The following is a 23,050-nucleotide window of genomic DNA, read 5'->3' as shown; positions in this document are numbered from 1 at the left end:
TGTCTGTTTGATGTGTCAGGAGTTAAAACTAATTTACCACCTGTTAGCAGTGTCAGGTTTAAAAATATTAATGCACCTAGATTTGAATATCCTTGAGAATGGGAATACAGTCATTAGCTCGCTTGGTTTAAATGAACTGTTGGCATTCCTTTCAGATCGGAAGGGAGAGGAAATTGAACACCAACTGTCCAGCATGGCTCTGGGTGAAACTTTGAGAGAGGAGAACACGACTGATGAGCCCTCTGTGTCTGAAGGTCAACTTGAAACAGAAGAACAGAACCCAAATCCAGGTACGTCCGTGGGATGAAATGAAGAATGACCCTTGAACCCAAAAGAGCAGTTACTACTTCACCTCCAAAATGTGCTCTGGCATTTGCATTACCTGATATTTTAGCTCATGCCCTCTACTGTATGTGTTCCCTGTCTCTCCGGTTGAACTGGTGGGTATTCGCATGGTCTACAGCAGCGGTCCCCAACCACTGGGCCGCGGACCGGTACTGGGCTGCAAAACATGTGCTACCGGGCCGTGAGGAAACAATACGAATCAGCTGCACCTTTCCTCATTCCCTGTCACGCACTGTTGAACTTGAACATAGGGTTGCCAACTGTCCTGAATTTGCTGGGACATCCCATATATTGGTCTAAATTGGCTTGTCCTGTATTTTCCCCGCAAAGGTAGAGCGTTCCTATGAAATCTTTCGTGCCGAAATGGCATGAAGCGAAGAAGCAATTACCATTAATTTATATGGGAAAAATTTTTGAGTGTTCCCAGACCCAAAGAATAACCTAGCAAATCATACCAAATAACACATAAAACTGAAAATAAATAACACTAACATTTAGTAAAAACAGGAATGATATGATAAATACACAGCCTATATAAAGTAGAAATAATGTATGTACAGTATAGTCGGGAAGATGAAGGCAAAACCGATCTGTGAAAAAAAATTGGCACGTACATGCATACGCACATCACATGCTCACGACACGCATGTGCACACAGGTGCCCATGGCTTCATGGTCATGGTAGTCTTTCCTGGGGTAAAGTGTCCCGGGATTTGACTGCTACTTTTGTCCCTTATTTGGGAGTGAGAAAGTTGGCAAACTTAACTGTAAAAGACACGCTGAGGTGAGTTTAACCCTACTTGAACATCCCCCCACGGTCGGCCGGTCCGCAAGAACATTGTCAATATTAAACCGGTCTGCGGTGCAAAAAAGGTTAGGGACCCCTGGTCTACAGATATCTTCGGAAGAGCAAGAAATGCCTGACCTTGTATTCTACTTGTCATGATCTCGGAAGACATTGTTTGGCCAAGGAAGTGCAGTAAAAGTTTTGTTGCCCAGTATTTAAGATCTCTCCTGCTCCAGTAATTGACATTTCAGTAGGAATACTGGTTGAGCAATGCTGGGACAGGCCGAATGATGAAATTGGGCCAACAAAAATACAAGAGTCAACACCTGATTAACCAGTACCTGTCAATTCTGGCGTGTGCTGGGTAACTGAGCTTTACTACACTGTTTCTTTGCCCGGGATAGGATGATGGGAGGCAATTAAAACATCACAAAGAGCAATGTAGTCAAATTGGATGGTTGAGGTGATAAGGGTGCGGTTTTATCCAAATACCATTTTTTTCCAAGTGTGAGGCCGGGTGGTTCATGGTCATCGGCTCCTACAGTATGGTTTGGGCTAATGAGCTTCCTGTAATGCAGCCACTGCTCCCCCAGCTGCACTTCACGGCTGGTTATAGGCAAGAAGAGCGTCTGATTATCTTCATATTTAATTTCACCCAAACATCTACAATTATCATTCAAGGGAATGAATGCAGATTAAGTTGCACAGTAATTGTTCTGAACTTAATTACCTAATTTTTTTTAGGCCTTTTATATTTCGTTGGGGAAGCAATTCATACCCTGTTGTATACTGCTACAATACAAGATGCTGAATCACTAGTGTCGTGACAGACATGCAGTTTCTTTGTCAGTAAAATGTTTTGTTTCATGAGTATCTGAGGGTGAAGTGAGTAATATCATCAAGCTTTAAAGAATGAGGTGTCCAAAAGTGGGAGTTCCCCGTTATAAGAAACAATGAAGGAATTGCACAGCTTTCAGATGTTAGGTGAGAAAAATTTGGGCAAGGAGAGGGCACAGAGAATCTTGACTACCCCATGATGACACTCAGTAATTGAAGAAAAGATGACCACCTCGTAACAGGAGAGGGAGAGTTGCACCCCTAGAAACCAGGTGTATGGCGGTTTTTCTTTAACGGGAAGCCATGCCATCTCCGCATGCATCAAGTTATATGAATTGGGCGAAGAAAATAAATTTTGTGTTGATTTATTTACTTTTTTTTACCCGCATAAATCCCATACGACCAAATTTCATTCTGTATCTCAAACTCTTGGATGGTGATTTGCAAATTCTGTAACAACAAATTTCCGTAACCTAAGTAGCATATATTCAAGGGGACAATGACTGCATTCATAAGTATGATCCTAGAGAAAAAGGGAGGGAGAGAGGGTGGGGGAGAGAGTGATACATGCATCTTGGAGATTAACAATGGCATTAATATCAACCATTATGAAATGCTTTGAGCGGCTGGTCATGGAGCACATTAAAGCTTTTCTCTCAGCTGCACTGGACTCCTTCCAGTTCGTTTATCACTCAAATCGATACAGTGATGATGCAATAGCTTCTGCTCTCCACTCTGTCCTGTCCCATCAGGAAAATGGGGTCTTGTATGCCAGACTGCTGTTTATAGACTTCAGTTGGGCATTCAACACCATCATACCCTAGAAACTCGTGGGGAAACTGTCCTGCCTGGGTCTTGACACCTCCCTCTGTAATTGGATACTGGACTTCTTAACAGTAAGGCCACAGTCAGTCCGTGTGGGCAGCAATATCTCTCGCCACATTACGCTGAGAGCAGGCGCTCCCCAAAGCTGTGTGCTCAGCCCGCTGCTGTTCACACTGCTGACACATGACGATGTTGCAGGATCCAGCTCAAACCCTGTCATCAAGTTTGCAGATGACACAACAGTGGTTGGCCTTATCAGGAATGATGACGAGGCAGAGTATAGAGAGGAAGTGGAGTGGCTGCTGGATTGGTGTGAGTAAACAACCTAAGCCTGAATGTGGAGAAGACAAAGGAAATCATTGTGGACTTCAGGAAGGTGCAGACAGACCATTCCCCTCTGTGAGTACATGGGTGCTCTGTAGAGAGAGTTAAGTGCACCAAGTTGCAGGGAGTTCATATCACGGATGAGTTCACTTAGTCCTTATAATATCATCTCACTGAGCAGGAAGGCACAGCTGTGTCTCCACTTCCGAAGAAGATTGAGGCAAGCGAGGCTCCCGCCCCTTCATCTTAACTCTGTTTTACAGGAGCACCATTGAGAGTGTCCTGACAAGTTGCATCCGGTATGGCAGGAGTCAAACATCGGGCCTGATGTCCCTACAACAGCTGAGAAGATCATCTTACTTACTATCCATTGGGGTCATTTACCAGGAACACTGCATACGCAGGGTTAATAATACTAAGGATCCCTCCCATCCATCCGGAATCCACTTTGACTTTCTGCCGTCAGGCAGGAGACTCCGATGCATAAAGACGAGAATGGTCAGGATGGGAAACGGTTTCGTCCCCCAGGCCATTAAGCTTCTGAACTTCTGGCTGCATCATATTCAAAGTGTCACTGGTTAATCTGTTCCATACCTACAATATATAATATTAATCCACTTTAGTTTATTATTTATTTATGTGTGATTTATCTGTAGATTTTATCCTTGCCTTCATAAGTTCTTGTGTGTTCTGTGTGTAATGTGCTTTATACTTTGGTTTGAAGAAATGTTGTCTTGTTTCTATATACATTATATACACGTATGCAGTTAGATGACAATCATCTTCACTTGATTTGACTCAAAGTGCTAATTGCAATGTTGCTTTTCAAAGTACAAGCTGATACATAAATGCCTTCCTGGATTTCAGATGAAATGTTGCAAGCCTCTTAGCAGTTTTGGTCAGACTTGACCATTATAGTTTTGTTAGGATAAATGATGTGACTTTGCTCTACTTTTTGTGCCGATAGGTAGCCATCTGATTGACGAGTTGGAGTCATCTTCAGATGAAGAATACGGTGAAGAATTTGACTTTGATAGTCTATGTGAAGATGATGACAGTATCGAAAACAGGCCCCAGCTCAACTCACCAAAAAAGCTCGGTGGTAATCAGTCTGCTGATGTTCTGCCTCCTACAATGATACCTGATGAAACAAAGTCAACCCAATTTGTACAGGATGCCACTCTAGTAAACACAAGCCAGCCTTCCGTATTTTCTGCTGCAGAGGACTCTGTGGGCTCTGCGTCTCACCTGAATTCTGTCATGTCTCCTATAGATTCGGTTGCACACTCTATTAACACGGGTAAGAAAAGCAAGAAAGAACCATTTCATTCTCACAATAACTGAGTTACAGAATATCTTTCTTCATGGTTAACTGAGTTGTGCACACCAGGAAGGAACCAAATTTAAACTAATGCCTGCCTTAGTTAGCTGCCTTCAATTGAAGGAAGATTTGCATAAGGGGAAATGATAGATCAGTTTCTTGTTCCAATCTACGAATCAGTAACAATGCATGGAATGTAAAGTGAATGAGCTCGCTGTCCAAAGGTTTAACATCTATGGGTTGATTACCAAATTACGCTGGCTCTGCAGATCAAGATGAATGCTTTGATTAGCAAGTATAAAGAAAAATTTTATGAAAATTGTACTAATAGCAGTCAGTAACTTCTCTCAATTTTCTTTCAGACTCTGCTACCACTGCCCCGGTGCCTAGGTGAGTTCCACTCTTCTAAATTTTCCAGTCTCCAATAGTATAATTGTTTGAAATATTAATCAAGAATCATCAGCCAACAAAGTTCTAGGATGGTTTGTTAATTAAATTTAAGCAGATCTATGAATATTAGGTGTGATTGCTTGAAAAATAAAACTGCTTTCACTTAAAACAAGGAAACAGTCCATTATGAGGTTTCTGTTACGTGAAGTCGCATCATCTGTACATGCATCAAGAAATGAGTATTGACTTAAAAAAAACTTCATTTAATAACATTATTTTTCTCACACAATCTCTGAGAACAAATTTTATTCCGTATCACAAACTTTTGGGTTGTGGTTGAGTTCTGTAAGGGTGAACTTCTGTAACTTGAACAGCTGCAACGTGGTTGTCATCTGTACGTCATATTTAAGAATGTAGGATGAGAAGATAGAATTTTGTATTGTGCACTTGAAGATGTTCCATTTGATATTGTTCAACTTCTATAAAGTGAGATCTAAACTTGCCTGAAGTTGTGAAATTGGGGCAAGATTATTATTTCTTCATAAGGAGCAGGGAAAAGGGTTCCCAGTTCTGAAGAGGCTTGTCAACAAGCAGTATCAAATATTGTTTGAAATAAACAAACATTTCAGCAAAATAAGCATGAGGACAAACCAGGAGAATTGTCTTCGCTTCATCCAGGGAACATTAGGAATAAAGGCAGGCAGGCATAATTTGAAAATTGCATCTCATTTGGTAAATCGAGTGCTAACTGTTCTTAATGTGGTTCAGAATTGCATAATAAATATAATGACAGAAAAAGGCGTTGCTCTAATCCTCTCACTTGCAACGAGTATTTTATTGAATGTGTTTGTCCTTTAATCTTTGCTGCTATTATGTTGAAGTTAATTACTTTATTTACACGTACTGTTAAGAATACTGTTGCTTGCTTGTATTGGTTGCATGATTTGTTATTTTCCTCTCTGCGCGTTGGTTGTTGGTCCTTTTTTTCCCTATGTCCTTTCGGGTTTCTTGTTTTGCAGCTCCTGTAAGCAGATGAATCTCAAGGTTGTATAACTTATACATTTATACTTTGAACTTTGAATGAAAATGAGTAATGGCCATTAGGGGAGGTACCAGAACTTAGGGAATGCCCTTCTGGAGCAAAGTGTAATGGAGAAATAGACATTATCAGGAGGACCAGTAGAAAATTAAGTGCAGAAAGTTCATCGATCTTTTCATTAATCAGCTGTTCCCCACATAACTTCTCATCACTTTTTCCCCTTCTCAGCACTCCCTAGCAATGTGTGTTAACATTTCTGAAGTGGTTTGTTTACATCTTATTCTTTCCTTGATAATATCTAGATTTTTTTTTAGCTTTTAAAAAAAAATCTTACCAGACTTGTTCTTAATGTAAGTTGAATGCTTTATCTTCAGGAATAATTTAGCTGAAAACATGTTGATCAATCTTGAGAGCTTCAATCAGTTCATTTGGGGTAATTTATCTTGTAAATTACTGCTCAGATGCCCTCCAGATGTCTTTTTTGGAAGCAAAGAAGTATTTAAAGGAACTGATTTAGAACACATTCTCCTGAGGAGAAAGGAATCTGTTTGTTTGGGGTTATTATTTTTCATTTAGTCCTTCTGGAGGGAGTTGAAACTAAATGTCATTTTGGCTCAGTTTATATCATTCCTTGCCAGAGAATCAGATTGTAGGTTCATGCCTCACAATGCACAGATATGTAATCACTTCAGGGCATTGAGGAAAGCCTACTCTGAGAGTTTGCTGTGGACCTTTAGTATGTGACATTAAGCCAATATTTAAGTTGCTTAATCAGATTTAAAAAGTCGGGAGAGTTGATGACCGTGGGAAAGAGAATAATTAATTCAAAGTTCAAAGTAAATTTATTATCAAAGTGCGTATGTGCCATCATATGCACCTATGAATTTCATTTTCTTGTGGGCATTCACAATAAATACAAGAAACACAATAGATTCAATGAAAGACTGTATCCAACAGGATGGACAAGCAACCAATGTGACAAAAAGCAACCAACTGTGCAAATACAAATAGAAAGCAAAAAGAAGGAAATAATAATAAATACATTATAAATATTGAGAAAATGGGATGTAGAGTCAGTCCATAGGTTGCCGGACCAGTTCAGTAATAGGGTAAGTGAAGTAATCCTCTCTGCTTCAAGAGCCAGATAGTTGAGGACCAACAACTGTTCCTGAAGTTGGTGGTGTGCGTCCTGGGGCTCCTGTACCACATTCCTGATGGCAACAGTGAGAAGAGAACATTGCCTGGATGGTGGAGGTCCTTGATGGTGGTTACTGCTTTCCTGTGACCCTGCTCGGGAAAATAAGGAGGCAGAAGGGACTAACAGGATTGCTTTGAGGGTCAGCCTAGAATGTGGCCATTCAGCTTACATCCCAAGTTAGAAGGGAAAATACAATTTAAAAAATCCCTTTCCTGATATAAGAAATTTTTTTATTTGTCCTGCTTTAGTAAACTTCTCCAAGACAGGTGACCTGATCGTTCACCAGCTTTCTGGGAGCCTTTTCTATGTGCAAGTTAGCTAATGTATTTTCCAACTTGGAAATGGTAACTGCTCTTTCAAACCAAATAATTAGTTATAAGATTTTTAGCATGAACGTTCTTTTCTAAGAAAAAAAATCTTATGACTAAGTAAGACATGGCTGAATTTTTTTTAATCTTGGTATCTTAAAGCAATTGAAGCACTGAAATATTAAATTGCAGAATGTTTTGGTTATTTGTACAAATCAAATTGCTTCAGTTTGAAGCTTCTACCTAATCTGAGCACTTCCAGACTCTTCTATTTTTATGCCCATGTCAAGAAATGAGAGTTGAAGATTTTGAAAAATGTTTTTATTTACATTTTTACATACATTAGGTGGGAATAAATTTTACTCTGTATCTTAAATTTTTGGATGTTATTTTGCGATTTCTGTATGAACAAATTTCTGTTGCGCAAGCAGTAGTAATGCATGGGTTACCTGTAATGTTCAAAACTTCATGATTAGAATGTCTCTCAAACACAGTGGTTTTTCATCTATTACCTTGTTGGGTTTGGCTCTCTCTTGGGTTGCAACATTTGATCTTTGTTGATTGGGGTTTGACCTCTCATGGATTATTAACTCTCTGTACTGCATCAGAGGTGGTTGAAACTCGTTCCCTACCAAGTGTTACTGAGTACCAGTTGAATAACAAAAGGATAATTGTGAATTTGTCAAAATGTGAATTCGTTAAACCTTTGAGTCAGGAAGTAGTTGGTAGGCACTTAATGGAGCAATTAAAAATTCTCCAGATTAAATCGCTAATTAAACAATAATATTTCCATTTGGCAGTTAATGGGGTTTCCCCAGTCTGTTAACTTGAGCATTAGTACATAGACGCAGGGCAATTTAGATGGGAAGCTACTCTACTGTTTGAAATTAAAGTTTAGAACCACTTAAACTTTCTGTTTAAAGTTTCAGACAGAAAATGCTGGAAGAGCTTTGCAGGTGTAATGCCCTGGTTAAGACTTCTATGCTGTGAGATATTTTAGATAATAGACAATAGACAATAGGTGCAGGAGTAGGCCATTCGGCCCTTCGAGCCAGCACCGCCATTCACTGTGATCATGGCTGATCATCCACAATCAGTATCCATTTCCTGCCTTATCCCCATAACCTTTGATTCTGCTGTCTTTAAGAGCTCTATCCATCTCTTTCTCAAAAGCATCCAGAGACTTGGCCTCCACAGCCTTCTGGGGCAGAGCATTCCATATATCCACCACTCTCTGGGTGAAAAAGTTTTTCCTCAGCTCCGTTCTAAATGGCCTACCCCTTATTCTTAAACTGTGGCCTCTGGTTTTAGACTCCCCCATCAGTGGGAACATGCTTCCTGCCTCCAGCGTGTCCAATCCCTTAATAATCTTATATGTTTCAATAAGATCCCCTCTGAGCCTTCTAAATTCCAGAGTATACAAGCCCAGTTGCTCCAATCTTTTGACATATGACAGTCCCGCCATCCCAGGAATTAACCTTGTGAACCTATGCTGCACTTCCTCAATAGCAAGAATGTCCTTCCTCAAACTTGGAGACCAAAACTGCACACAGTACTCCAGGTGTGGTCTCACCAGGGCCCTGTACAGCTGCAGAAGGACCTCTTTGCTCTTATACTCAATTCCCCTTGTTATGAAGGCCAGCATGCCATTAGCTTTCTTTAGCAGTTTTCTGTAAAAGCAGTGTGTCCTACTGGTAAGAGTGTTTTGGCTTTGGCTATAGATAAGGAGCCATGTTCAACTTAAGAATATTGTATCAGCCAATCGTAGCTTCCTGCCCAGTGGAAGATTTGGGAGAGCTGGGCAAAAGGGAAAATGCTGCAGAATTCTGTTTGAAAAAGGGTCCCTGTTGCAAAAAGTACTTTGTGGAGATAAGTGCTCTGAGGAAGGGCCAATACGCCTGAGATAGCCGGTTCGTTTGAGATGGTCTTTGAGGGAAATTTGGGCTGTGGTGGCTGCTTTCACGCAGACTGTGGGTCCTGCATGTGAGTAAAGAGATACATCCCTGACTAATCCAGAAATGAGCTCCAATGTTTATGTGCACATTGGACTGTTTTAAGTATAATGGGCCCTTTCAGTTTTTTCTTTTTTCTGTAATTGTAAATTAGGTAAATATGTTTTCTTTATAATTTTATGTTGGTGTATAATCTGTTGTTTCTGGGCTACCAGAAGCTGTGTATGGGCAGTATTTACACAGTGTTCATTCAAAGCAAAGTTCCTTTAATCAGATCATCCCCACGTTCCCGTTTGGTTGAGCCCCAAATCATACTGATCCTAGATGTAGATTGCCTGTGAAAGGTGGCGTTCTCACCGCTGAGTCATGTGGCTGTTCGCAGAGTTAGTTAACGAGCCAAGCTGGTGTATGAGCACCAGCGAGAGGGTTACACAGGTCAGAAAGCCAATGTAGAGAGGGAAGCATTTAATTCTTTAGTCTAATGATCTTTTCATCAGAACTCATCAACCTGATCTGGTAACTATTTTTCTCTCTACAGTGTCTGCCTCAGCGGCTGAGTATTTCCAGCATAAGAAAAATTATCCCAAGGATGAAAGGGTTAATGTACGAGGAGCAGTTTTATGGCTCTGGTCCTATACTCACTGAAATTTAAGAAAGGGGAAGGAGTGCGCGATTTCATTGAAACCTACAGAATATTGAAAGGCCCCGATAGAGTGGACGTGGAGAGGATGTTTCAAGTAGTGGGAGAGTCTTGGATCTGAGGGCACAGCCTCAGAATAGAAGGACATCTCTTTAGAGCAGAGATGAAGATGAATTTCTGTGGCCAGTGGATGGTAAATTTGTTGAATTCATTGCTAGGGATGGCTGTGGAGGCCAAGTCGTTAGGTATATTTAAAGCAGAGGTTGATAGGCTTCTTAATGAGTAAGGGTGTCAAAGGTTACAGAGAAAAGGAAGGAAAATGGAGTTGAGGGGGAAAACAGGCCAGTCACGATGGAATAGTGAAACGGACTCAATGAGCCGAATGGCATACTTCTGCCCCTGTATCTTACGGCCTTATGGTCATTCTCTATTCTTATAAAACTTGTGAGACCTGCAATTAACTGCTTTGAAATGGGTAGCTGCATCTGCTGAGCCCAAATTGAAAATCTCTCAGCATTTTCATTCATACCCAATTTGAAGTTGAGTGTTCTTTTTACTTTTCAGAAATGGCCATGTTTATTCACTTGTTTGCAACGGATTAAGGTGTATAGTAGCATAAATTATTGCTTATTAAGGTCCAGGTACATTGAAGAGCAACACTCACAACACGCCGGAGGAACTCAGCAGGTTGGGCAGCATCAGTGGAAGCGATGAGTCGACGTTTCTGGCCGGAACACTTAGTCAGGACTGAGTAAGTCCTCACGAAGAGTTCCGGCCTGAAACGTCGACTCATCGTTTCCACGGATGCTGCCCGACCTGCTGAGTTCCTCCAGCGTGTTGTGAGTGTTGCTTTGATCCCAGCATCTGCAGATTATTTTGTGTTTTCATTGAAGAGCATAAAGTAGGTGCAGGCCATTGGCTTTCTGAGCCTGTACTACAATTTGGTGATCATGACTCATCTTAATATCTCTGTTTCCTGGCTATCCAAAATGTCTGTTGATCTCATTTTGGAACCAAATATTTGAACACTACAGTCATCTGTAGCAGGGAATTCCAAAAATTTCCAATAATGTGTGTTGACTTGTTTCTCCTTTTTGCAATCTTCAGTTGTTCTGAGACTGTGATCCCTCAATGTTTAATTCTATAAGAATGAGATCAGTGCTAGAAAGTAGTAACAGCCAGATAATCTGATTAGTGATGTTGATTAATATCCAGATATCAGGAATAACTGCTCTTCTTTGCTGATTGCTGCGGGAACTGGAAGAAACCAATGCTGCTGCTGGAGCCCAAGCACAGGGAGTTATCCTGTTTGACGCCCCCTCTCATCCATCATCTTAATGTTCAAAAAAATTGAAGTGTATTTGATCTTTTATTAGCAAAGCATACAATCTTGAGTTATCCAACTAAAATTAGTGATATTAAATGTACAGTACTTAAGTGGACCTTAGCAAAGTTAAGTAGAGTTAGGTAATTTCCAATATAATTATGCAGTCAACAAAAGATGACACCCAGTGGTCCCCAGCTCTAAACTGCCCAGAACGAAGCAGTAATATGTAAATAAACCCTTCGATTTTACCACGCCCCCCCCCACCCACGTGATCAGCTATCACAATAAACGCGCAGCACAGAATACAATGCAGATAGAAAAACAGATGAATGGCTCCTGCACTGATCTTGTAAGGTAGGTGAGGCTTTACGACCAGGGATGAAATAACAACTTATGAAGCCATATTGCTCAGAAGTTCTCAGAGGAGCCCAAGCAGTTCGATCACTCATACCAACAATAAGAGAAAGACAACTCAGATTCCTGGGACACATCATGCGGAAAGATGAACTAGAAAAACTCATACTCTCTGGAAGGATTGAGGGGAGCAAACCTAGAGGAAGACCTCGGCTTATGTACATCAAAGGCATAGCCAGGTGGCTACACATCGAGGAAATGGAAGTCATCCAAAAAACGAAGGATAGATCTATATGGAAAACCATGGTCACCAAAGTCCGCATCGGATATGGTACCTAGACAGACATATTGCTCAGAAAATTTCTTCTGGTATCGTTGTATCATAAACTTAACAATGGCCACTTCCTCACACTACGAACACTAGTTTCCTTTCCTCTGTTTGGTGCTCCTCAAAGTTCTCCACACTTCCTGAGTGTTTTTTCTGCTAATGTGAAAATGAGTAGAGAGTATTTGTTTAATGTTTCATCCATATCCTTAATCCCTCCTAAAATCACTACTGTCTCTTTCTATTTGACCAAACATTTATATTTGCTATTTTTTTTTTGCCATTTGACATGCCTTTAGAAATTTTCACTGTCTCAGATTATGTCATTACTAGGCTACTCTCATTCTTGTATTTCTCCTTGATTCCTTGTTGAATTCAAAAACACTTCAGAATTTCAGGCAATTATTATGATTACATTCTAAGCTGTAATCTAATGCACTTTAACACTAACATTTGGCTGTGTCCTGTTTCACATTTGGTTGGATCATAACTGGCGCATCAAATGCAAGTAATTAGCCAAATTACAATCTCTTCTAGTGAGGTTTGATTACTTAATGGATTGTTCAAAGCTATTCTGAATTCTTATTGCTAATGTGTAAGCATTTGTACGTACAGACAAAAGTGGCAAATATGCTTTGATAAGAAACTATAGTTTTATCATAACGTAAGCCCGGTAGATGAACCAGTATCCATGGTTTGAGAATTGCATGAGTGGCAGTGCTAAAAGCAATGTGAATTCAATCGCAATCTCCATTACTTTTCTATCTTGAAACTGTTGGCATACAGATTCATCATTCAAGTGGTCCATGTTCCTGGATGAAACAAAGGCATGCTGTAGATGCTAGTGAACTATTGTGTTGGTGCGTGGCCAAGTGGTTAAGGCGTCGATCTAGTGATCTGAAGGTCACTAGTTTGAGCCTCAGCTAAGGCAGTGTGTTGTGTCCTTGAGCAAGGCACTTGACCACACATTGCTCTGCGACGGCACTGGCGCCAAGCTGTGTTGGCCCTAGTGCCCTTCCCTTGGACAACATCAGTGGCGTGGAGAGGGGAGACTTGCAGCATGGGCAGCTGCCGGTCTTCCATACAATCTTGCCCAGGCCTGCGCCCTGGAAACCTTCCAATGCTCAAATCCATGGTCTCACGAGACTAACGGATGCCTATAAAGTGAACTATTGAACTGAGCTTCATACCTTGTTCAAGCAGTGTGTTTGCATGGGTAGTCACACACCTAAATGTCCAGCAAGGTAAATTAGGTCAGAATTAGGAGTAGGGATACCAACCTAGTTATCCTTTTGGTTCAGATAAGATCATGATTGACGAGGGAGTGGAAAAGAATCTAGAAGTGACAGTTTGGTAAGAGGGAGCATTATCGCTCTCTGAAATCAGGTCCATGAGTCCAAAGGCTGTGTTGCCTGCTTGTTCCTAGGGTTAAGGATGTCGTATCAGGACTGTAGAGGAGGGAGAAGAGCCAACTGTTGTAGTCAAATAGGAGCCAGTGATCAAGTTCAGATTATTGTCATCGACTGTAATCATATAGTATATACTGCCAAACGAAACAACATTCCTCTGGGCCAAAGTCTTGCTGATGTTAAGTGAGTGGTTGTTGTAGTGCTACCTAGCCAGCTTTTCCATTTCCTTCCTGTATGCTGATTTGTCACCACCTTTGACTTGGCCAGAGACAGTGGCATCCTGAGCCATCAAATATGGCATTGGAGCTGTGCTTAGCCTCACAGTCATAAGTATAAAATGAGGAGAGTGGGGGGCTAAGTATACAGCCTTGTGCACCTATGCTGATGGAGACTGTGGAAGACATGCTGTTGCCAGTCTGAACTGACTGGGCTCTGCCAATGAGGAAATCCAGAATCTAATTTACAATAGGAGATACTGAGGCCAGAGCCTTGAAGCTTATTGTTTAGTTTTGAATGGGATACTGTCATCCCTTCATCTTGGGTCTGAAGTTAAAAGGTAGAAGATCAGAAGTCAGAATCTCAGGTTTATTACTTGTGCTGTGTGCAAATTGCCACAAGGTAAGTGAGATCAGACAGTTGAATATGTGGAAGAAAATGGATTCAATTCATGGGGCACTGCCCCCAACACTGGAGGAAGGTTGGGATATTGTGCTTGCAGTGCTTCAGGTGAACTGGACTTACTGATATCAGTGTGCTTGCAAATCAAATAACAAGGCTGTAGATGAAGCTTCGAACCAAATGTTTGGGAATGTTTCTGGTGAGGGGACATTTTAGGAAGTTAAAGAGAAAGCATTTTGTGTCTATCTCTGTTTGCCACTGAGGCTGTTCAAAGGGTAGATAAGCGTTGCCCATACAGGAATCTGAAATCACATAAAGACTGGACCATGTTGGCAAATTTCTTTCTCAAGGAGTCATTGCTAAACTAAGTACAATTTTACACCCACTCAGTGCTTTCACCGTTACTGTTGTTAAATCCAGCATTCTATTTCAAATCTATTGAATTTCTTTAAATTTCCCAGTATTGTGTGGGACTCCAGTACCCTGGATGTTGGCTTTTGGCTTTCTTGGGTTTGCTTTTCAGATGAGAAGCATTAAAAGGCTTGTTCCATCTGTGGTTACACAGAGTGCTGGCTGTAGCTCACCACCAATGTTCTGGGCTGCCAGCTACTGAGTACATAAGGGGATCTCAAGACACATCCAGCAACAAAAGCTCATAATGAATGCATGCGGTTCTCTTGCAAGACAATAAAGAGGTGGTCAGGAGACGATAAAGGGGGTGGTCAGGAGATCCTCATCCTGTGTTGCTAGGAGCTCCTTGAGCTGTCATCAGCCAGGTCTTCTTTTACATCATTAAGTCTTTATGACAAGTTCCAGTGTTGAATGGGACAAGAACTGTTGGACTGCTGCTGTGTGCATATACGATAGCAGTTTTATATGGCTACCCTCTAACAAGAACACAGGAAGTTAGGAGCAGGTGCAGGCCACTCGTCCTGCCAAGCCTGCCCACCCTTTGATTATGATCCGGGCTGATCTACCTTGGGCCTTAATGCCAAAATCTTTCAAAAATTTAAGTACTTCCACTTCAAAAACTTCGCAGGTCTCTGGGATAGAGAGTTAGAGATTTGCCACATTCTGCAAGAAGAAATTTTGACGTACCTTGATTTTCAGAGACAGCCTCTTATCTTGAAATTGAGCCGTTTTGTTCGAGACCATCGCACAAGTGGAAACATACCAATATCTACCCAGTCATGTTCCCTCGATTCAAAGTAAATTTCATTATCAAAGTACATACTGTATCTGTTGCCATATACTACCCTGAGATTCATTTTTTGTTGGCATTCATAGTAAATGCGAAGAAACCCAGTAGAATCAATAAAAACTGTACACAATAACAATAATGTCAGTGTTTTAGCTGACATGCTGAATCTTCGCAAACTTCTCATAAAGTAGAGGCATTGCTTTGCCTTTCTTGTAATGCAACTTGCATGCTGGACCCAAAACGGATCCTCTGAAATGAAACCACTGAGCAATTTAAAGCTGCTGAACCTCTCCTCTTCTGATCCCCTGATGAGGACTGGCTCGTGGACCTGGAGCTTCCTTCTCCCTTGGTCAGTGATCAGCTCTCTGCTTTAGCTGACATTGAGTGAGAGGTTGTTCATGTGGCACCACTCAGCCATATTTTAAAATCTCCCTCCTATATGCTGATTTTGTCACCACCTTTGATCCAGCCAACAGCAATGGTGTCATAATCATGAACATCGTTGTATGAAAACTTGTGCAGTTGTAGACTGATGATTGATCAAGGGTTTTTTAATTTGATTTACAGTGTGGGGAAACAGGTTAAAGGTGCAAATGTTTGTTCATTCTGGCTATTGCTATTGTGGGGGCACTTACACTTCTACCCAGCACCATCTATTAAAGGCTTCTTTATTTATGTGCAACTTGCTGCAGTTTCCTCTCTGCAGCATGTGGGCAGGGACCAGAGTCAGAGCAGGTGGTTCATTAACCAGTAGTAATGTCTGGCAACAGGACCAATAGGAAGCAGGATATTAGGGAGGCTGCAGACATCTGATACCACCTGCCACAATACTCCCAGACTCCAGAAGTTCTGGAGAAAACTTCTTCCAGCAGATTCGGTGTTCTGACCCCACAGCTGGTCTTGTGCATCTCTCTACCCAACACTCCTTCTGCTGGTGACACTCTTTCTCTTCCATATCGATTGGCCCAGTCAGAAGCATCTGTGATGCAGCACATTCTTCTGTTCTCCGCACAGGCATCTTCAGACTTGACAAGTATGTCCTCTGAAATTTATTTAACCTTTCCTGAGGAAACTGACAAAGTTTCTGTAGACCTGCTGAAGTGCTGTTCGTCCTACTTCTTTGCCTCATGCACAGCCTCTTGCTCCTCGTTATTAGCAGTCTGGGATATCAGGAGATCCATTTTAATCTCCATTCCACCTCCTGTGACAACATATCTGGCCCTGTAAAAGTGGACGTAGTTTTGTGTGGGGTCTAGGGTCACTTGATGGCTTAACCTTTGACCCTTTTCCTAGGTATAGCGAGAGGAGTGGAAATTATTTTGGTGTCTCATACCTTTTAACTATTGCTTTTTTAAACTTTTAAAGTGTTTTGTACATGGCTGAAAGGAAATTTTATGGATTGTCTTTCATTCCTTAACTAACAATGGCTGGGCAAGACATAACATATTCTGGAATGCAGAGGAATGCAAACCTGGAATTACTGATAAAAGCCAACTTTGCTAACTCGTGCCTAACATTGTATTGCCTTTGCCTGACAGGTGCTAAGTTCCTTCATGAAATTCAGGCTGTGTTGGAATTCATAATTAGGTGTCTGACTTGCTGCTCACTTGAAACTTATAGTGTTGCTGCCGGAGAATCTTTAAAATAAGGCTCGACTTCAGGAAGCGTAAGACAAGGGACAAACTGATCCTCCTAGAGGGAGCAGAAATAGAGAAAGTGAGCAATTTCATGTTCCTGGGTGTCAAGGTCTCAATGGTCCCAACATTATCAAGCTGTTATAAAAAAGGCAAGACAGTGGCTATATTTCATTAGGAGTTTGAAGAGATTTGGTTTGTCACCAAAAACATTTGAAAACTACCATAGATGTTCTGTGGAGAGCTTTCTGACAAGTTGCGTCACTGTTTGGTATGGGGGGGGAGGGGGAGCTACTGCACAGGATCGAAAGAAGCTGCAGAAAGTTGTAAAATTAGTCAGTTCCATCTTGGGTACTAGCCTCCATAGAATCCAAGGCATTTTCAAGGAGTGATACCTCTGAAAGGTGACGTCCATTATTAAGAACGCCCATCACCCAGGGCATGCCCTCTCCTCATTGTTACCATCAGGAAGGAGGTACAGAAGCCTGAAGGCACACACTCAGCGATTCAGGAACAGCTTCTTCCCCTTTGCCATCCGATTCTTAAATGGACTTTGAACCTATGAACACCATTTCACAGTTGTAATATTATTTCTGTTTTGCACTATTTTTAATCTAACTATTTAATATACATGTTTATATTTACTATAATTGATTTACTTTATTTTCTGTATTATCATGTATTGCATTGTATTGCTGCTAAGTTTAAAAAATTTCACAACACGTGCCAGTGATAATAAACCTGGTTCCGATACCAGACTACACGTGGCAAATCTTTTATTTTAGCATGATATCGTGGAGAGCTCACAAGTGGAACTCTGAGGTACAATGGAAAAGTTTGTGCTTATATGTACTAGCAGACAAGTGAGCAAATTCCATCCCCCATTAACAAGACAGTTGATTTTTGGTTCATCCGTCTACCATTTGTGTAGCTGTGTTATTGCTTTAACGAGGGATTTTGGCCAAAGCTATAATATTAGTTATGTAGATGAGGAGCTGTAATTACAAAAACAAGATGTTCTCAAGGACACCAAGCTTTAGCAATAGACTGAAGCTCTTAACCCTATATTCGAAATTTTCGTCCACAATTCCCTCTTTTTTGATTATAAGATCAACTCTATAGATTGGTGTCTGCAAAAGGGGCCTCATATCCTGGGGGTAGTAATTGCATTTTTAATCATTTTTTTTCATAACTATCCTCTCCCTCACTGTTTTCCATGTTCGGGGACTTTGCATAAAGTAAAGCAACAGTCTCTTGTCTTTAATGGGGAAGGGGTATATATCAGATGAATAAACAGTTGCAAGATGCAGCAAATAACTACTGCCAAGCAAGTCAGGGCAATAAGTCCATAAAAGAGGGGTTGTAACCAGGCAAACAAGCCTTCCCCAAGTACTGATTTAATCCAGCTAAAGAAATCCCAACCCTCAAGATCAACTTGAGAATTTAGCCTTTTGTATTTCACCTCGTAGTTGAGTCATATTTTTGAAGCATCTGGTATATGTGCAATATTCTTTTCCAACTAGAGCACAAACCCTACCTTCTTTTGTTAAGTCATAGTTCAAAGGTTTATTTTTGTTAAAGTTTACAACTCTGAAATTTTGCAATTCTCTGGGTAACCCTGAAACCAAGAAAGAAAAAGAAAAGAAAGTCAGCACAATCGTCAACTCCCAAATCCCCCCTCCCGCACCAAAAACTGAGCAAAATGAATCAGGCACATCGATCCCCAAATCCCTCCTGCATGAAAAACGAGCAAAACTGGAATAGGCACAGCAGCCTCCAGATGCCCCTCCCCCACAAAAAAACTGCAAAGATCAGGAAAATAAAATACACAGAATATAAAATATATAAGACTGAAAAATAGTGTTAGAGCCCAAGTTCAGATCCAAACCTGGACAATACTCTCGGGGCCTAGCTGCAGCAGCAGCTCTCTCTCCTCCCCCCACCCCACCCCCTTCCCGGTACAGAGCAACTAATCAGAACACAGGCAGCTGGTGCTCACCCTCAGCACTCACTTCGATGATTCAATCTTCCTCATTGCTTTAATTGGTGAAGTGGAACCAAACATTGGCTTCAGCCTGCCTGTAAAAAGGTTTGCGCACGCTGCCTCCTGGAATCTTCTCAGACTGTGGGACCATCCTTATCCAGGGCCATCCTATTTTGCAAAGCAACTATTTGAAGATTTTGCATTTCCTGATTCATAACGGATAATCTTTCTATAGTTTCATTAGCTAGACTTCATAATTCTAAATTAACATTATCTGTAATATGGGCATTAGGGTCCAATACATCCTGTTGTTCGTATTTTCAGATTGATCGGGCCACTGTGTCGGGAGAACATGGGGAAAATCGCAACCAATTTCCCTTGGACCTTGGTCCGGAGCACAAACAGGCAGGAGCTGTGGCAACAGGGGCCTTCACATACACTTCCCTTGGCACTGTTGTGGTGTTGGAGCTATTAGCTGGGGCCCGTGCTTGGAAACAGTAAAAACATTGCCTTGTAAAATTGGTGGTGGCATTTCCCCATCACTTAGAGCTGCTCAAAGCAAGATACTTTACAGCATTCAAACAAGTCTGAGCCAAACTGTTAGTAGAAATATTATAAGATTGAAACCCAACCAACATACGTAATGAAGGCTCCTGTGTCAGAGGCAGTGGGCTTATGCACAGTAGACGTTGTGATGAGTGAGGAATGGTCATACAAACATTTAAGGCATCCGTTAGTCTTGCGAGACCATGGATCTGCACCTGGAAAGTCTTCACTCTCCAGGGCACAGGCCTGGGCAAGGTTGTATGGAAGACCGGCAGTTGCCCATGCTATGCTGCAAGTCTCCCATCTCCACTGATGTTGTCCAAGGGAAGGGCAAGGCTGATACAGCATGGCACTAGTGTCGTTGCAGAGCACTGTGTGGTTAAGTGCCTTGCTCAAGGACACAACGCGGTGTCTCGGCTGGGGCTCGAACTCACAACCTTCAGATCACTAGTCGAATGCCTTAACCACTTGGCCACGTGCCCACAAACATAATGCTTAGTTAAATTAGCATGGTAGGCTATATAATTAGCAAATTGCCATTACAGGTTCTGTAAATGCGGGTGGGCATATACTTCTTTTATATGTTCCAAGTTCCTTTGCTGGCGAGTCAGAGTGGCATGTTTATGTTCTGTCGGTGTGTTCAAATATAAGGTAGCAGGCCGACTACCATATAACTTCTGTGGCCTCGCCTCATCAGATTATCAGTTTAAAATGTTTATTTGTTATTCACTTTCAGTGCTTGACTTCTTTTTCTTCCTCTTGATCGTTGCGTCTTCCTCAGGCGCCGCTGGCATCGCAGGAGCCACTCCTAATTTGCACCATTTTCCGTGAATCCACTCGGGTTTTCCTGCCACTTCCAACGCCATTCTTGTGGTCAGTAGGACTTGATACGGACCTTTCCATCTAAGAGAAAAAGTATATTTTATTGAGTGATTTAATAAGCATATCATGTTCTGGTGTGAAGGAGTGAGTTTTGCTTTCCTCTAGCCTGGGCAATGCCTGCACAATCTTAGCATGGTTTGCCTGTGCAGCTCCACAGACAACTTGGGCATATTGTAAGGTATTTTCATCCATACAGATAAGGCTGGCCTGTGCAGGGGTCAATGGTCACACGGCAGGCCACTTTAATCCTGATTCTTGGCAAACTTTTGCAAATGTGGTTTTTGTATTCCATTCATGTGTCTACCAATCCAGGTGATTGGGGTTGATACAGAATATACAGTTGTCAGTTGAATACCTATGCCTGGCTAAGCCCCTCAGTGATTTGAGCTATGAGATGAGTTCCCCTGCCACTGTTCATATTAGTGGGGACTCCAAACCTTGGGATTGTATTTCTCTTGAGCCACTTTACTACAGTGCCAGTGTCATCCTTCTTCACAGCAAACACTTTGGCCCAGGTAGAAAACGTAACTACAATCACCAGCATATACCTGTAACACACATCAAAGTTGCTGGTGAACGCAGCAGGCCAGGCAGCATCTGTAGGAAGAGGTGCAGTCGACGTTTCAGGCCGAGACCCTTCGTCAGGACTAACTGAAGGAAGAGTGAGTAAGGGATTTGAAAGTTGGAGGGGGAGGGGGAGATCCAAAATGATAGGAGAAGACAGGAGGGGGAGGGATGGAGCCAAGAGCTGGACAGGTGATAGGCAAAAGGGATACGAGAGGATCATGGGACAGGAGGTCCGGGAAGAAAGACGGGGGGGGGGAGGACCCAGAGGATGGGCAAGAGGTATATTCAGAGGGACAGAGGGAGAAAAAGGGGAGTGAGAGAAAGAATGTGTGCATAAAAATAAGTAACAGATGGGGTACGAGGGGGAGGTGGGGCCTAGCGGAAGTTAGAGAAGTCGATGTTCATGCCATCAGGCTGGAGGCTACCCAGACGGAATATAAGGTGTTGTTCCTCCAACCTGAGTGTGGCTTCATCTTTACAGTAGAGGAGGCCGTGGATAGACATGTCAGAATGGGAATGGGATACGGAATTAAAATGTGTGGCCACTGGGAGATCCTGCTTTCTCTGGCGGACAGAGCGTAGATGTTCAGCAAAGCGGTCTCCCAGTCTGCGTCGGGTCTCACCAATATATAAAAGGCCACATTGGGAGCACCGGACGCAGTATATCACCCCAGTTGACTCACAGGATATACCTGTATCGGTTTTGTGCAAGTATTTGCATAGAACCAATTTGCAAGCTGTTAAAGGGTCCCTTGAATATTGGTAAATGATTGATCTTTGCTGGTGTTTTACATCAATTGTTTCGCAAACAAATCATGCAGTTTCCACACGTTCACTGAGTGGCTGCCAGTATTCCTGGGGCAAACCACTGTTGTGTGCACGCACGACTGATTCCCTCCTTTTCCTGTATGACCCTGCCCACGTGCCAGCTTAGTGGGGGTATGCAGGGATCCCTTGGGACATACTGCACGTCCATCTGGGGGAGTGGAATAGCTTGGAGTAAATTAATAATTAATTGAGATTACCTGATTGCCAAAATCATGTGTCACTCCAAAAGCATATCGAGAATCAGTATAAGTGCTAGCAGACTTGCCTGTTGCTGATGTGCAAGCATGGGTTAGAGCAAGCAATTCAGCTGCTTGTGCTGAGGTACCAAACAGAAGTGCATATAAGCCTCTACTGTCTCAAAAGAAGAACTAATAGCAGATCCAGAAAGCATCTGTGTATCGGATGGGCGGACGGAAGACCCCCAGTAAACAGAATTACTTACTCCGGGTTGTCGAGGGTGGTACTTCGCAGGTCAGAATGCGGGGATGTGGTGGCTTCCAGTGCTGCCACACTATCATGCTAAGGTGTCTTATCCTCCATCTCAGTTAATGGAAGAAGAGAAGTGGGATTTAGTGCAGGGGCACGCTGGAAGGAAAGATTGAGTTCGGAGAGCAACATGACCAAATAACCTGTTCACTTACTACTGTAAAATGCTGTGTAGCTGTGGAATTTAAAAAAAAGTAAACTGTATGGGCAACCTAAACTGTACAAGGGGACTTTTCTACCGTAACCGCAGTGGCAGCGACAAGCCTTAGACAACCAGTCATGCCTCTCATAACTGGTGGTAATTGAACAGACGAATTTGCAATGGGTCGCCTGAGGCTCCCGTGTTGTTGCGTTGAAATACCGCTAGCAAACCCTTGGCATTCATTAACAAATAATTGGAATGGCGCAGGAGCATTAAAAGCTGTGTTAATTTTCTGAGTCCATGATATTTAGGCAGGCATGCTAGCAAGGAGGCTTGTTAAAGAGGAGCAGCCATTATTCAATATTTCGGAATCCAGTGTCTACAATAATTGATCATTCCCAAGAACAAAAGCATTTCAGTTCGGGCATGAGGAGCTGGTGCATTAACAATAGGTGCAATTCATTCTTTAGCAAGTTGCAGAGTTCCTTGAGAAAGCCTGTGTATCAAATTCTGTACAGTGGGCTGGCAAAGCGGAAGTTTATTGAGGAATACCTTACGTCCCAGGTGTATCAACAAGGCGACATTGCTTTTTTCATAATCGACTCCAATGGGAGAGGCAGTAAGCAGAGCATTGGCGTATTGTAAAATTCAACTTTCCCCTTGCAACCGGAGGGCACTTAAATCCTATCTGACTGCTGCGGCACAAACAGAGGGCTCTCAGTATTCCTTTGAGGCAACCTGGTCGAAGTATACTGTCTTCCACAGTATGTAGAAGCAAACA

At 42.1% G+C, this 23,050-nt stretch overlaps 1 protein-coding gene across 8 annotated transcripts in view; it reads left to right on the top strand.

Annotated features, from left to right (window-relative positions):
* The window catches only part of LOC140188694 (rho guanine nucleotide exchange factor 10-like protein), a 196,256-nt gene that overhangs the window by 41,349 nt on the left and 131,857 nt on the right, over positions 1-23,050 (top strand). For 7 of the 8 annotated variants that reach the window (XR_011883355.1, XM_072245226.1, XM_072245221.1 and 4 more), the window contains exons 3-5: positions 156-290; positions 4,086-4,418; positions 4,802-4,829. Coding sequence is in view for 6 of the 8 variants with exons in the window: in XM_072245226.1 (XP_072101327.1) it covers positions 156-290; positions 4,086-4,418; positions 4,802-4,829 (496 nt within the window). In the remaining 2 variants the exon portion in view is untranslated. Of the gene's footprint in view, positions 1-155; positions 291-4,085; positions 4,419-4,801; positions 4,830-23,050 lie in introns of those variants that run through there. The other variant, XM_072245227.1, reaches the window with a different exon arrangement.

The sequence above is a fragment of the Mobula birostris genome, chromosome 27 (assembly GCF_030028105.1).
Source record: "Mobula birostris isolate sMobBir1 chromosome 27, sMobBir1.hap1, whole genome shotgun sequence".
Lineage (NCBI taxonomy): Eukaryota > Metazoa > Chordata > Chondrichthyes > Myliobatiformes > Myliobatidae > Mobula > Mobula birostris.
Note: the sequence above shows the minus strand (reverse complement) of the source record. Positions and strands in the feature narration are given on the sequence as shown.